General features: G+C 31.7%; 1 protein-coding gene and 1 non-coding gene across 2 annotated transcripts; one reads left to right on the top strand and one right to left on the bottom strand.

Annotated features, from left to right (window-relative positions):
* Positions 1–590: 590 nt before the first annotated feature.
* Positions 591–2,816, bottom strand: LOC115717658 (uncharacterized). The gene is made up of 2 exons (XM_061113957.1): positions 1,244–2,816; positions 591–988 (listed from the first exon to the last, which is right to left on the bottom strand). Exons 1-2 carry the CDS (start codon positions 2,814–2,816, stop codon positions 591–593), a joined length of 1,971 nt encoding a protein of 656 aa, XP_060969940.1.
* On the top strand, positions 2,311–2,417 carry LOC115718263 (small nucleolar RNA R71). Its single transcript, XR_004011846.2, has one exon. It is a non-coding gene; the product is annotated as a small nucleolar RNA R71 (small nucleolar RNA).
* Positions 2,817–15,225: the final 12,409 nt, after the last annotated feature.

Genomic DNA, 15,225 nt, shown 5'->3' with positions numbered 1-15,225 from the left:
AAATTCTCCCAAACTAAAGATCTACTTATGGTATGATTAGGTTTGAAATGTTGGATATTTATGGGTTTATCTTTTTAGGCTCAATATGTGTAGAACAAAGAATAGGTTAAGGCTCAAAAAGGGTAACTAGGATAAAAATTACAAGGATGGCTTGAAAGGCACAATCGATCCAAAAAATTGCCTAAATCACTTTCCTAGTCATGCATAATTTATTATTTCGCCTCAAATAGCAAGCAAGCAAGTTCTAGAATTTTTCAAACAACTTTTCACATATCAAATTAGCATACATAAACCAATTCAATTACTAGAAAATTACCTAATATGATTCTATGTTCTTTTAAGTATAAAATTAAAATTAGTCAAGAATGTGATATCACCAAGCACACGGATTTTTCGAAAAATAAATGAACTTTTCAAATCATGCTATCTACCTACTTTCAAATTGACTCATATTAAGAAAATTAACTTACATTAAAAATAAAAAATTAAAATTAAAATTTAAAATTTAAGTTCACCCCCCAAACTAAAGTGACACATTGTCCCTAATGTGACATTAAACTAAAGGGAAGGGAACTTACCTGAGCGCCATGTCAGTATGGCGGTGGTGGTGGTGGCGGGTAGAATCCACCTCTCGCATCCATGAGGGCCTTTGTGCCAAACGAAGAAAACTGACCTCCAATGTTGCAATTTTTAAAGCTTTCCTTAGATTGAGAGTCACCTTCATAATTCTCACACAATAGTCTTTTCATACGTCGTCGAAAAGTTCGAAAGCGTTCTTTAGACTTTCCTTTCTTCTTGTTAGTAGTTACTTCTCGATCATCCTTTACAACTTCCACTAGACAACAAGTAGGAATTTCAGTTGCGGCAAATACCTTGAAAGTCTCTTCTTCTTTTTGAACACGCAACTTTAACTCCCCCTTCTGTACATCAATTAATGCTCTTCCCGTTGCTAGGAATGGTCTTCCAAAGATGATAGGAATATTCTCATCTTCCTCCATGTCAAGTATTAAGAAATCAGCAGGGAAGATGAACTTACCAACCTTTACCAAAACATCTTCAATTATACCCCGAGGATGAGTCAAAGAACGATCTGCCATCTGTAAAGTCACTGTTGTGGGCTTGGCTTCCCCTAATTTTAATCTTTTAAACATAGATAAGGGCATTAAGTTGATACTGGCTCCCAAGTCACATAAAGCTTTTGTTTGTATCGAACCCCCTATTGAGCATGGAATGTTGAAACTACCCGGATCTTTTAGCTTGGGTGGTAGTTTCTTTTGCAGGACCGCACTGCACTCTTCAGTAAGTGCCACCATCTCAAATTCTTCCAACTTTCTTTTCTTAGATAGGATATCTTTCATGAACTTCAGATAAGTTGGCATCTGTTCCAAAGCCTCTATGAATGGGATGTTGATATGCAGTTTCTTGAATATTTCCAGGAATTTCAAAAACTGCTTATCCATCTTGTTCTTGTGAAGTCTTTGAGGATAAGGAATTTTGATGTGATGGTCAATGCTGATTGGAGGTGGTGTTTCTTTTTGTGGAAGACCATCAGTAGTCTTCTCTTTCTCTGGTGTAGGTGTTGTCTCTACATCATCTTCCTCCTTTGGCTTGTCTTTGTTTGGCCCATCATAGGTCTTACCACTTCTCAAGGTAATTGCATTACAATTCTCCTTTGGATTGACTTCAGTAGTGCTAGGCAAGTTACCTTGAGTCCTGTTAGTGTTTTGAGAAGCCAACTGCTCCACTTTGTTTTCCAAGACCTTAATGGATGACTTAATCTCTGTCATGAATTGTAGCAACATGTCTAATTGAGGATTAGACCCTACACTAGAGTCCTGTTGTTGTTGATGTTGGCTTTGCTGAGGATAAAACCCTTGTTGTTGCTGATTAGGAAACTGCTTCTGGAAGTTCTGCTGACGACCATAATTATTCTGATAGTTTCCAATGGCGTGGGCTTGCTCCATTGGCAAACTGTCGACATCTATAGGGCAGGTGTCAGTAGTATGAGGTCCTCCACACAACTTGCAGACAACTTGAGCTTGTTTGGCTTGTGCAGTCACCAACTTTGTTAATGCCTCCACCTGGGCTGTCAACTTGGTGATTGCATCAACTTCTTGCATACCTGCAACCTTTTTAGTTGGGCCTCTCTCTGTTGACCATTGTTGATTAGTTATGGCCATTTCTTCAAGTAATTCAAAGGCCTCATTAGCACTTTTCCTCATGAAAGCTCCACCAGCGGCAGCATCTATCAGTGTTCGGGTGTTGTTCAGTAATCCAGTATAGAAGTTATGCACTTGTAACCACTTTTCAATCCCATGGTTTGGGCACTTCCTCAATAAGTCCTTGAATCTCTCCCAGGCTTCATAAAGAGATTCGTCGTCATGTTGGGTGAAGTTGTTGATGTCAGCTCTCAGCTTGGCAATCTTCGCAGGAGGAAAGAATTTGGACAGGAATTTCAGGGCCAATTCCTCCCAAGTGTTGATTGAGTGAGTTGGTAAAGAAACTAACCAACTTTTGGCTCGCTCCCTTAGTGAGAATGGGAACAACCTTAACCTAATGGCGTCATCGCTAACTCCATTCACCTTGAATGTCTGACACAGCTCTTCGAAGTTGGCGAGGTGCATGTTTGGGTCTTCTGATGGCAGTCCCCCAAACTGGACTGAAGATTGGACCATCTGCAGTATGGCTGGATTGATTTCAAAATTGTTGGCATCGATGGCAGGTGGTCTTATACAAGATCTAGCCCCTGTCAAGTTAGGAAGCAAATAATCCCTCAGGCTACGGTCATTGTTGCCATTATTGGCGTTGTCAGCCATGACTTTGTTCAATCTCTACTGCCGCTCTTTCCAATCTCTTCCTTCTTCTGTTCTTTTTACAAGTCTTCTCTATTTCAAGTAATCTCACGATTGCACCTTGACTTAAACCTGAAAAAGATAAGATTCTAAAACAAACAGGATTAGTACTATAATTGAAAAGAAAAACCAAATTAGAACAAAATTTAATTTTTAATAATATTAACTAACAATCCCCGGCAACGGCGCCAAAAACTTGTTGCGATATTTAGCACACGCAAGTGTACGTATCGTTTCAAGTAGTAGACTCACTAGGAGTGAGGTCGATCCCACAGGGAGTGTAGTTAAGTACGTTAAAATTAAACTTTTACTTCTATTTGATTAAATAAAAGATAGGAAAAAAAAACAATGAAGTATAAGAAAAATAGTTGGAAGCAAAGATTCGAGAAAATTGATAGTTAATAAACTAGGGTGTCGATTTCAATTGTTTTTATTGAATATGGCCTAATATGATTATTTTCCTAAATATTAATTCCTATGCAATAGCAGGTTTACTAAGGTAATTTATAGTCTTCTCAGATATATAAACCTCAATTACATGTAAACTTTCTACTCTCGTGATAAATTTAACATGCAACAGGCATTAAACACAGAAACCTTATAAGCTATCTAAACCATATAGGTACTCTCGTCCTATATCGAAATTCAGTTCTATTCTACTATAGCATATTTGACACTCACTTCTCAGATCTCGCATCAAAATCATAAACAGTTAATTGGTGGCCAGACAATTAAAAATAATTAAGCACAAATAAAATAGAATACATAGAAATTAGGGGGAAAATAAATCAAATTAAAACCATAAAACAATGTTAAACAATATCCATCTAACCCTAATAAAGTGTTTAGTTACTCATGTTCATTGAAGCACAAATACACATATTAACTGATAGAAAAGAGATGAAAAATAGAGAAGAGAAGAAAAGAAGAATGCTGAAAACCCTGAGTAGTATGTCTCCAGTATTGCAGTTGATCTCTCTACTCTGTATCTGAACTCTCACTTTTTTTCTCTCTGAAATTGCTTGCTGAAATCAACTCCCTTCTTCCCTTTATATAGGCATTGAAGGCATAAAAAGATGGAAAAAACGCACATGTTTAAATTCCAATTCAAATTTAAATTTTTGGGAAACCTCAAACGAGATATTTTTTCTGCTGCGTCGACTGATAGTATTTTGGTCATAACTCTCTTGATATTGCTTGGAATTGGACGATTCAAGATGTTCCGAAAAGATAAAAGAGAGATCTAGAACTTTCATGTTTCGACCTTTTCCAAAATCTAATCAAAACATCGTTGAATTCAGGATTTAAGTTTTGGCTTTATTTCCTTGCACAATTTTCTCTATTTTAAATATCATGATATTTTTATCTTTTTTCCCATCTTTTTCTCTGATATTTTTCTAATCTTCTTCTATTTTAAATCTGCACAAATAAATAACAACAAGCGTAAAAATGCTCCAAACATGATTAAAACTCAATTAAAAATATACTAAACTTAATCTATAATTAATACTAAAAATAACTTAACACAAAAATGAAGATCAATATCTGTTTATTAATAACTGAAAAACAGTCATTAATCCTTTTTGACTATTTCTAATTTGACCCCTCATCAAATTAAAAATTATCTTTATGGTATCTACGTATTAAAATCATGACAATTATGCCCTTAAATCATAAACTTTATTCCAAAATAGACCACATAAATTTGATTTATTTATTTGATGACTCAACACACATTTTATATATACTATTGTAACCACAATAAATTTCTAACAATCTCTCACTGGTCCACATATGTATTAATATAATTGTGTTAACCTTATTAAACTCATAACTGTAGGCATGTACAATCTCGTCTATTAGCTATATCAACATAAGATCAAAGCGGTTTTCGTTGTATCAATCACAACTAAACCCATCAATGGTTACATATATCGATATAGTTAAATCATGACATAGATCAATCATGATAATGTGGTATGAAAATTATATCTATATATGGTGATCTATTTATGTTAATTTTTAATTGGTCTTACTTTACTTTATAGAGATTAAAACTTTAGCTTACAAATCTGTGTTTAGGGATACACAAAGAGGATACCAAAGCAATATATGATACTCGATTTTTTCAACAGCAATAAGAGAGAGATAAATTTTCTCACCTTGAATCTTTTAGTTGACCCTACTTCAAATAAAGCCAATTTATCAATGGTTTTTTTGAATTTTGTGACCTTCTTAAAATACCAACTAGAATCTGAATTGAGGAGAAACACCAAAAAACAATCTCTTTTAAATAAATATAATTCACTCATTTTAATCAGAAACTATCATACTTTGTTGAAATGGCCCAAAACAAACTTTACCATCAAAGCTACATATATGTTGAAATTCCGTATTTTAATATTCCCAGTTTTATTATTTAATTAAATGCAGAATAATGAAACTGGTACTGAAAACAGTTTTTCCATAGTTACAGAAAACAACTCTGTAACTCCAGAAGAAACCAGAAAAACAAACAGTACAGAAAAGTAAAAACACACAAGGTTTTTGTACGTAGTTTCAACAATCCTTTCACATTGTTACTAGTCCACGGGGTCACGCCCAGAGATTAGATTCATTAGATAGGTCTAAAAAATACAAAGTAATTGACTTATGCATAAAAAGACTCCCTCTTATTTTATGCCGCAAGCTTGATGTATTTCACCTTCTAACCGAACCTTGATGAAACTCCAAGAGCTTGAAATCCCTTTGATCTCCTTGAAGAGTGCTTGCTTCCTCCCAATGCAAGACTTGAAAAACAATCTCTCGAAAGCTTTGTAAAATCTTCTCCCGAAAGTAGCACTGATGTTCTTCTTCTTTGTAGACTTGAATATAGACTCAAGGCAATACATACAAATAATTGAGTAAGAGTCGAACAAGCTCTTCTCTACAAAACAAAGACTCTCTTTTCTAAAAATATGAGTGAAATTCAAAGATACAAGAGAGGTACTAAACCTAGCTGCAATAAGGAGTATTTATAACCAATATATACCTTATTGACAGCTTACACACGGTCTGAACAAGACCCCAGCCAACTAGAAAATACCCTAAAATAAATCTTCATCGATCAGCCCAGAAATTTCTATTTCTGTGCCTATAAAATCGTGGGCAGTAAGTACAACTTTCCTTTTCTATAAAAGGAAAGTTTAGCTCCGGTTTTCTCTTCAAGAAATCTGATCTAAGAAAATGGATAACTCATAGTACAAGATCAGAATATACCAGCTGGTTAGATAAGAATCAATTGTGTAAATCAAACTTACAATTTTTACCTCAATTTTCATAAATAAGAAAGCTAGACAACTTTCCTTCCAAGTTTAGATACACAAAATATGGACACAAATTAAAACACACCAGCCGAAATATACAATAAATAATAAAATATTTTTGTCAATTAAATATGCCAAAAATAAAATTAACATATTTAATACACAATATACTATTACAAAAATATTGTATAAATATATTTTCTTTTTCTAAAAAATAACTATATAAATATTATGAAATACAATAATTGACGTTCTAGACCTATAATTGCTTGCACATTATCCAAAAACTATAAGATCAAATAATTAAATTAATATAACACCATAACCAACCAGAATGTCCTAGCTACTCCAACTTCTAATAAGGTGGCCTTTGGTTAGCACTAATGAATTAAAATAGAATGGAAATAAAATAATTTTTATTTTATTTATTTGTTTGGTTATATTTTTAAGTATCAGAATGTTATTTTAATAAAATAATTTTTCTATCATTTCAGTAAAATAATTATTCTATTTTAAAATAAAATGAAAGATCATTCTAATGTGAAATAAAAAAAATATATAATTATTTTTTTTATCAATTTTTATATATATTTTAAATATGATTTGATTTTATTCTTATTCTCTTTTTTAATTTTATGTTTTTATTTCTTCTAATTAACGTCACTTATATTCTAACCTTCTATACAAAGCCGAAGTCTCACCCATGCCACCATCCGACAAAGTTTTCGATCGTATTACTACCAATTTGTGAATAAACTACTCACACATGTCATTAATTAATGGATCTATCTCATATTTAAAAAAAAAAATTATAATATTTCAATGAACTAAAAAAGATTATATTCTAATAAAACTAAAAATTGTTTTAAGTATAAGGTATACAAAATTCATATTTTATTATTCAAAAAAAAATCTGATTTTAGAAATGAGACAAAAGATTATGTTATTGTTACGTACGTTTTGTTGGGGAGTAAAGAGGGTAGTGGGGTCAAGGGATCACGTGCATGGTGCATTACCCTTCTTTGGTGATGATAAAGATTGAATTAAGAATTAATTAATTTTGTATTTACCATTCTTGGAAATATGTATATATATATATTACTAGTAGTAGAGGGCACGTGCGTTGCACGTGCTTATAAATAATTAGTGAAAAAAGTGCACAAAATATAAGTGCAATATTATAGATTAAATAGTCTTTTTTTCTAATACAATGTTAATAATTCAAAAGACAAAGCACTCATTAGCAAATTATTGGCACAAAATTTAAAATATCAAAAAATTAAGAGAAGCGTCCTTAACTTTGAGTCAGTGATAATATATTACACCCCACTGCTTGCAAAATGACTTGATCCTAAAACTAAAAATAATATCAAAGTAAATGAGATTTTACAAATTGACTTACCAAGCTATATAGTTTAATTTTTACTTATAATATGTATTCCATCTTTTTTGTATTGAATAGATTACTCTAAATTATATATGTAAATATATCTCATACATATATATTTATATGGGTGCACTCTTAATGGGTATTGCCCATCAATGGGTAAAATTGAACATTTTTGAGTTTTTATGCTTAATTTTTTCTATCTAATTAAAAAAATCTCTCATTTTTATATCATATGGGCTGAGATTGTTCCATCGGTAAAAAAAATTAAAAAAAAAAAGTTTTTTAGCAAGAAAAATAAGAAAAGAAAAAGTTGAGTTTCAATTAAATATTTTTGTATGAACATATTTTTGATATATGTAAAAATAGATATTTTTTGATATTTTTTTTAATTAAGTAGTTAAATTAAGCATATAAATTCAAATTTGTGATTTCATTATTCGTTATTAGATCAAAATTTGATGGTTTGATATTTTTAAAATTAATATTTATATTTAAATTTGTTTAATAATCATTCATGCATGGGAAGTGTTCCATATTTATATATACATAAATCAGGCTATAAATGTATCCTATAAACATAAAAGTTAAAAATTTTAGTTGTAAAAGAAACAAAGGAAGGCGCATTCTAATATAGAATTAATAATAATAATAAAAAAAAACTAATCTAACATAATCAAACAAAGCAAAGGCAAATGAAATGAACACAAATGAGCAAACCTTAGTGTACCATCAGAAGCAAGAGAATAAGTATTTTTTTGATTTAAGCTTTTATATATTACAATCATGTTTTAAGCAAGAGAACAAGTATACAATAATATAAAAAGTTGCTTTGATGACTTTGTTGTGGAATACAAAGCATTTCTACAAAAACATTGACTACAACAACAAAATAAATATGATAATAATTAAAATCCACAAAATTTACAAAAGGCATTGAGAGAGAACAATAACTTAGCCAATTATGAGAAATTAAATAAATATCTTGATAATTAAAATCCTCAAAGTATATTTATAAGTTTAGGATTTAGGGTTGAATAAAACAGTTGAATTTTAGTAGGTTGGGGTGTATTTATTAAGAATAAATTTTAAAAGAAACTTAATTTTAGAATTGTCTAATTTAGTCATTTTATAAAAGGATAAAAATACATTTAATTTGTGGGAAATTTTAGTGCCGTTTGGTAACACTTTTGTTTTCTAATTTTTAAATCACAAAACGAAAGTAAAATTTTTATTTTTGAAAAATAAAAATACGTTCTGGAACCACTTTTGTTTTTTAATTTTAAAATTAAAAAACAAAAGTGTGTTCTGTAAAATTTATTTTTATTTTTATTTTTTAATTTTATTTAAGTCGGGTTTAGGTCCGGGGTTGAATTCGGGTTCGGGTCAGAGGTCGGGTTTAGCGCCAGGGCCGTGGCGGGGGAGATTTAGGTCTGAGTCTGGTCAAAGTCTAAAATATTGATTAAAAAAACTGTTTAAAAAATATTGAAAGTGATTTTTTTTAAAAAAAAAAATTTGATTCTTAATTAAAAAATTGAAAAGTGCAAACAATTTTACAGAACATGTTTTTAAAAAATATTTCACTTTTCTAATTTTAAAAACAAAAAACTGAATAAAAAAGTGTGACCAAACGCCTGTAAAGACACTCTATTTTAATAATATTTATTTTATATAAAATTTATATCTTTAATTATACTAAATTTTCTTAACTTTTTTCTTCCAATTCATATTCTTAAAAAATATACCTATAAAATAAAAATAAATTATATTTTAAATATTATGACAAAAAATTAAAATAAAAAATTATATAAATTTTTCTTAGAAAAAAACAAAAATATATATCATGATTTGAAGAAAAAAATAATGAAAATAAAATTAAAATAAGTATTGAAATTCATATAAAATAATGTAAGGAAATAAATTTTAAAAAAAATATTAAGAGTAATTTTAAAAAATTATTCAAGTTTATATTTTTTGTAAATAATAGATTGTATATATTATTTTATGAGGTGTAAATAGAACTTTTATTAATTTGTTAGAGTGTAGTTATAATTATTTGGAATGTAAATATAACTCCCTTTTATATTATTGAGAGATTGGAAAGGGCTAGGGGTGGGAGTAGAATTGACAGTAAAGAAGGTGAAGTAGGAGGTTGAGTATAATACGTGTCGATTTTTGGAGAGTGGTGATACTGAAAGTCGGTGAAGCAAGGTAATTAAGAAGGTGAAGACTAAATGACACACAGGAGGTTTGATGTTTGAAAGAGAAACTTAAAAAGACAATTAAGGGTAATGAAAAATTAAAAAACTGAGGGTATATAAGAGAATCAAGCAGGACGTGATTAAGAGACTTATAATATATAAGATAAGATATGCAATGGTTATTAATGGATTGAACACATCGCATTCATAAACCACCATCACCACCACCACTATCACCATCTCATTTGGCTTTCTTATTATTTTCTTTTCAAAGCGCGTTCTATAGTTCATGAGTAAAAAGAATCTTCAATGATGTAATTATCATAATAAAAAGATTATTAGCTTTGGAATTTTACAAAACTCATATATAAATGTATGAGTGGTGACTTAAGAATTATAAGAGTGATGTGAATGAGAGATAAATAAGTCCAAATAAAATAAGCAGTAGTGATGCAAGAAACACGTACATACCTTTTACACGTTATATATAAGGGAAGGGAGATGTGCTGCCATAATCATTACAACAATAAAGCTTATTAACACTATCGCCCACTAATAAGGAGGTCATTAGCGGTGGAAAACGGAATTCGGTTCAAAATTTTTATTATTAGCAGATAATAATTCTTAAAACAAACGAAAAAATATTAGTGATGAAATCTGCCACTAATAATATTTTTTAATCACTAAAATATAAAAAAATTATTTTAGTACTGTTGACCGAGATTTTCGGCAAACAATAAAATAATAATAACTTAGAGAGCTGTAACAAATTAGAAGAGAGATTTTTTACGTGGTTGGGGCGTTAATGAGCCTTAGTCCACGAGTCTGTGTATTTATGATAGTATTTAATACAAAGAATGTTCTTGGTGAGTTTTTACTCTTCTAGCTCTTAAAAACCTAGAATTCTCGACTCCTCTTTAATGAGCTTTAGGGGGTACTTATAGTGTTTTTGTGGGGTGATCCCTAGAATTAAGGTACATGCCTTTCTGTAACTATCAGTAAAGTTATGCATTCCCAATGAATATATCGTGGGTAATGCATGGTCTAATCCCTATGTGCTGTAGGGATTTTATGAAGGTAGTCCTTAATCCTTTTTGACTGATGTGATTCCTCATAGAGTAGCCGTCACTAGACTTTATTGATCATAGCCTAGTAGGTACAAATTGGGGGTTGTGTCGTCAGACTTTATTGCGTGTGGCAGTTCCAATACGCTTCCTCCCATGCGGCATTAAATGCGAGATGACTATTCAGATGGAATCTGACACCACCCGGAGGTGCTTTGTGGCCATCTTGCTCTCCGGGAGCACATGAGGCTTACATGCCTTCTCCGGGAGGCATGTTTGAGATAATCCTTTGCTTTCAAGAAGACTTAGCTGTTTTATTTAAATGCTAAACCCTTCCCATCCACGTGTCATCATCCGGTTGGTCCACGTATTTTGGGCAAAATCAGGGGCAACAAGTACCATTAATACTATGGGTCCGCCGCTAATAGTTTTGTATATATAAAAAATACTAACTATTTTTTCTGCTTCTCATTTTTCCTCTTCTCTTCTTCTCTTCAACCCCCGACGGCGAGACTTCCTCCGCCTACCTCCAAGCACCATTCAGCCAATCTCAGCCCCTCCGCCACCTGTCCCAGGCTCCCAGCCCCCTCCAGCTCGCCTCACATCCACTTCCAGTCCACCATTCGTCCCCCTTCCAGAACAGAACATCTTTCCAGTCCCCATTCATTTTGATCGGCTCTCATTGGTAATATATATTTTTACATAAATATATAAATATAATATTGAATATATATATACTTAAATTAAAAAATATAAAAATTAATTTTTATTACTAAACTACCTCTACACGATATTTAAAATTTTTATACATGTATATTAACAATTTATAAAAATACCTCCTCCTCTTGCCTCACTCATTTTACACTTCTCACTTTCAATGGCAGCCACTTCCAACCTCCTACTGCCAGAAATCTCGTCTCTAATCCTCGTCGTCACTAGTCTCGTAACCTCCCCGGCACAAATTTTGTCTCTGAGCCCAAACGCCGTACGTCGTCACCAGTTCCTAGTTGTGAAGAACGCAACCCCTCCTATGTTGCGATCTAATGGGAAAATAACATTTTGGATTTCTCAGAATTGTACATATGTTCTTAAAACTATCACCTATGATTCAAAGTTTATTTTGTTGCTATTAATATTTTTATATTAAGATTTGTGAGTTTTTTTCCCTCTTATCTTGTTTGAATTTTATGAATAGAATTTTTGAATTTAGTATTTTTATTAAAAAAATCTTGCTGTTGATTTATTTATTTATTATTGCCTATGCTAATTTGCCCACAATTTTTTTTTATTGTTTCTTCTTTTATAAGTTGAGTTTTTGTATATATATGTATATAGAGGTACATTTGTCATATGTTTGATGAAATGTCTTAAAGAAAGAAATCATCTCCAATTTCTATTTTTCTTTAAGTTGTTTTTATTATGATATTATTCTGGTGTTCTTTTTGTTGATTTGGTTTTTATAATTTAGTATTTATTTACAAATTCTTATAGGTTATGTTAATTTATCGCTGTTTATTAGTTGTTTTGTAGTTTTTTATTTTATCAGTATTGTTATGTTTTACTTATTTATGAATTTTGTTATCGTTGTTTGAATTATTTTTTATTATTTTGTTATGTACTGATTGTGATGCTTTTGTTGATGCATTTGTTAAATTTTTCATTCAAGGGATATAATTATGTTTTAGTTATTTATAAGTTTTGTTATCCTTGTTTGAATAATTTTATTATTTTTGTTATGCATTGATTCTCACTACAAGAAAAAGTATTTTTGCCAGAAAATTTCATGAATATCACCGACAAAAATTGTATTTTATTAGTGAAACAAACTAAATTGCCAGCATAAGGTTGCCAATTTTTTGGCTTAAGTAAATACTTTTTCGGGCGCATAATTTTGACAGTGAAAGGTGGTTTTGCCAATGAAATTGACTTAATTCACTGGCAAAAAGTCATGGTGGGAATAGCCAAAGCACACGGAGTTTTTCGCGGGAAAAATAATTTTTACGGGCGCATTTACTCACCGGCAAAAGTATTGAAAATGTTGGTGGGAAAAATCCCATCTAAGAAAAATGTGCGTAGCAAAATTAGGGGGAAAATATTTTGCTGGTGAGATATTTTACTGGCAAAACATTTTGCTGAAAAAAAAATTCTAAATTGGTTTTTTGTCCTTGTCATAAATGTGGTAACATGGAGCATATCAACATTACTAAGATAAAAGAGCATTTGTTTAGAAACAGAATAGACAAGAGTTATAAAATTTGGTTCACCATGGGGAAAAGATTTAGAGTTCTAGGCAAGGGAACATCTAAGTCTAAGAAGGTTAGGGGTGTTAATTTAGACTATGAGGATAATCACATTCCAGAAGTGATAGGAGATGCACAATTTGAATCAAATGTCGATTCATTAAAATGTCAAAGTTTTGTAGAGAATGTTGACAAGCCTATTTACCCTAATTGTACTATGTTTACTAAATTATCGACACTTTTTAGATTATACAATATAAAATCAAACACGGGTGGAGTGATAAGAGTTTTACGGATTTACTAGTTTTTCTAATAGAGTTATTACCCAAAGGTAACGTGATACCTTTGTCTTTCTACGAGAAAAAGAAGATATTATCTTCCTTAGGCGTACAATATGAAAAAAATTCATGCATGTCCTAACGATTGCATCCTATACCGTGATAGGTTTGTGGATGCAATATCATGTCCCACATGTGGTGAGTCTAGGTAGTAAAAGAAAAAGAATTATGATGAGGTAAAGGTTGGTGTCCCTATAAAGGTATTATGGTACTTAACCCCAATACATCATTTGTTTCGGTTCTTTCTAAATGTTAATCATGCTAACAATTTGACATTGCATGCCAGCGATAGAAAATTAGATGGTTAGATGAGACATCCAATTGACTCACCCACTTGGAAATCAATTGATGCTTGGTGGCATGAATTTGGCAATGAACCTAGGAATATCTGTCTTGATCTTTCTGCAGACGAAATCATTCCACATACCACCCTTAGAAGTAAGTATAGTTCTTGGCCACTTTTGCTTGTGATGTATAATTTGCTGCCTAGGTTGGTAATGAAGAGAAAGTTCACTATGCTTACACTGTTGATATCAGGCCTTTCACAGCCTGGTAATGACATCGATGGGTACTTCGTCCCTTTAGTTGATTACTTGAGTCAATTGTTGTATGAGGGTGTTCCTACATACGATACCTTTAGAAAAGAAGAATTCAATCGTAAGGCCATATTAGTGTGGACCATAAATGATTTTCCAGTTTTCGAAAATCTTTCTTGATATAGTGTGAAAGGGTACAATGCATGTCCTATTTATGAAGAGAAAACATGCTCTATGTATTTAAAACACTCGAAGAAAATGAGTTATATAGGACACCAAAGGTTTTCACCAGTCGAACATGTATTTCGGACTTGAAAAAAAGTATTTGACGGTAAGCAGGAATTTAAAATACCACCGCTACCTTTGCAAGGAGAACAACAATTAGAAAAGTTGAATAAATTTCAATTCTACCTTGGAAAGCAAAAAGTAATTTCAAAAAAAAAGAAAAGGTTTGTGTGAGAAATGTGACGTTACAAATGAACCTCATGGGCCATGGTAGAAGAAGTCAATATTTTTTGAGCTCGAATATTGGAAGCATTTGCTGTTACATCATAATTTAGATGTGATGCATATTGAGAAAAATGTGTTAGACAACTTGCTTATTACCTTGTTCAATATTACTGGGCAGAGCAAAGATAGAATCAAATTCTGCCTAGATTTGAAATAGTTAGGGATCTGGGCCAATTTAGACCCACAAGTTGTTGGTGGACAAACATTTTTACCACCCGCTTATCATGCTCTAACTAAAGTAAAAGAGCAATCTTTGTGTTGTTCTATCTCCCAGGTGAAGGTACTTGAAGGGTACTCCTCAAATGTCTCAGATTGGGTAGATATGGACAAATTAATTTTGAGTGGTCTGAAATCTCACGATCATCATATATTGATTCAACATATTCTACCAGTGAGTATCTGTTCTGTGTTTCCTAAGAAATGCATTCACGAGGTTGTCTTTGTTCTTCAAATCTCTTTGTTGTAAAGTGGTTGATGTGACTAAATTTGAGAATCTCGGGTTAGAAATTGTAGAAGTTTTGTGTCATTTGGAACAATTTTTCTCGCCTTCTTTTTTCGACATAGTGGTTCACCTAATAATGCATTTAGTCTAAGAGGTGTAGTTGTGTGGACCTATGTACATGAGATGAATGTATCCATTTGAACGATACATAAAAATCTTGAAGGGTTATGTTAGAAATAGAAGTGTCCAAGAGTTGTATTGTTGAATCATACATCAATGAAGAGACGATTGAATTTTGCTTAGACAACTTGTCAAAGGTTACAATTATTGGCTTTCACCCTACTCGGGTC

Source organism: Cannabis sativa, chromosome 4 (assembly GCF_029168945.1).
Source record: "Cannabis sativa cultivar Pink pepper isolate KNU-18-1 chromosome 4, ASM2916894v1, whole genome shotgun sequence".
NCBI classification, from domain to species: Eukaryota; Viridiplantae; Streptophyta; class Magnoliopsida; order Rosales; family Cannabaceae; genus Cannabis; species Cannabis sativa.
Note: the sequence above shows the minus strand (reverse complement) of the source record. Positions and strands in the feature narration are given on the sequence as shown.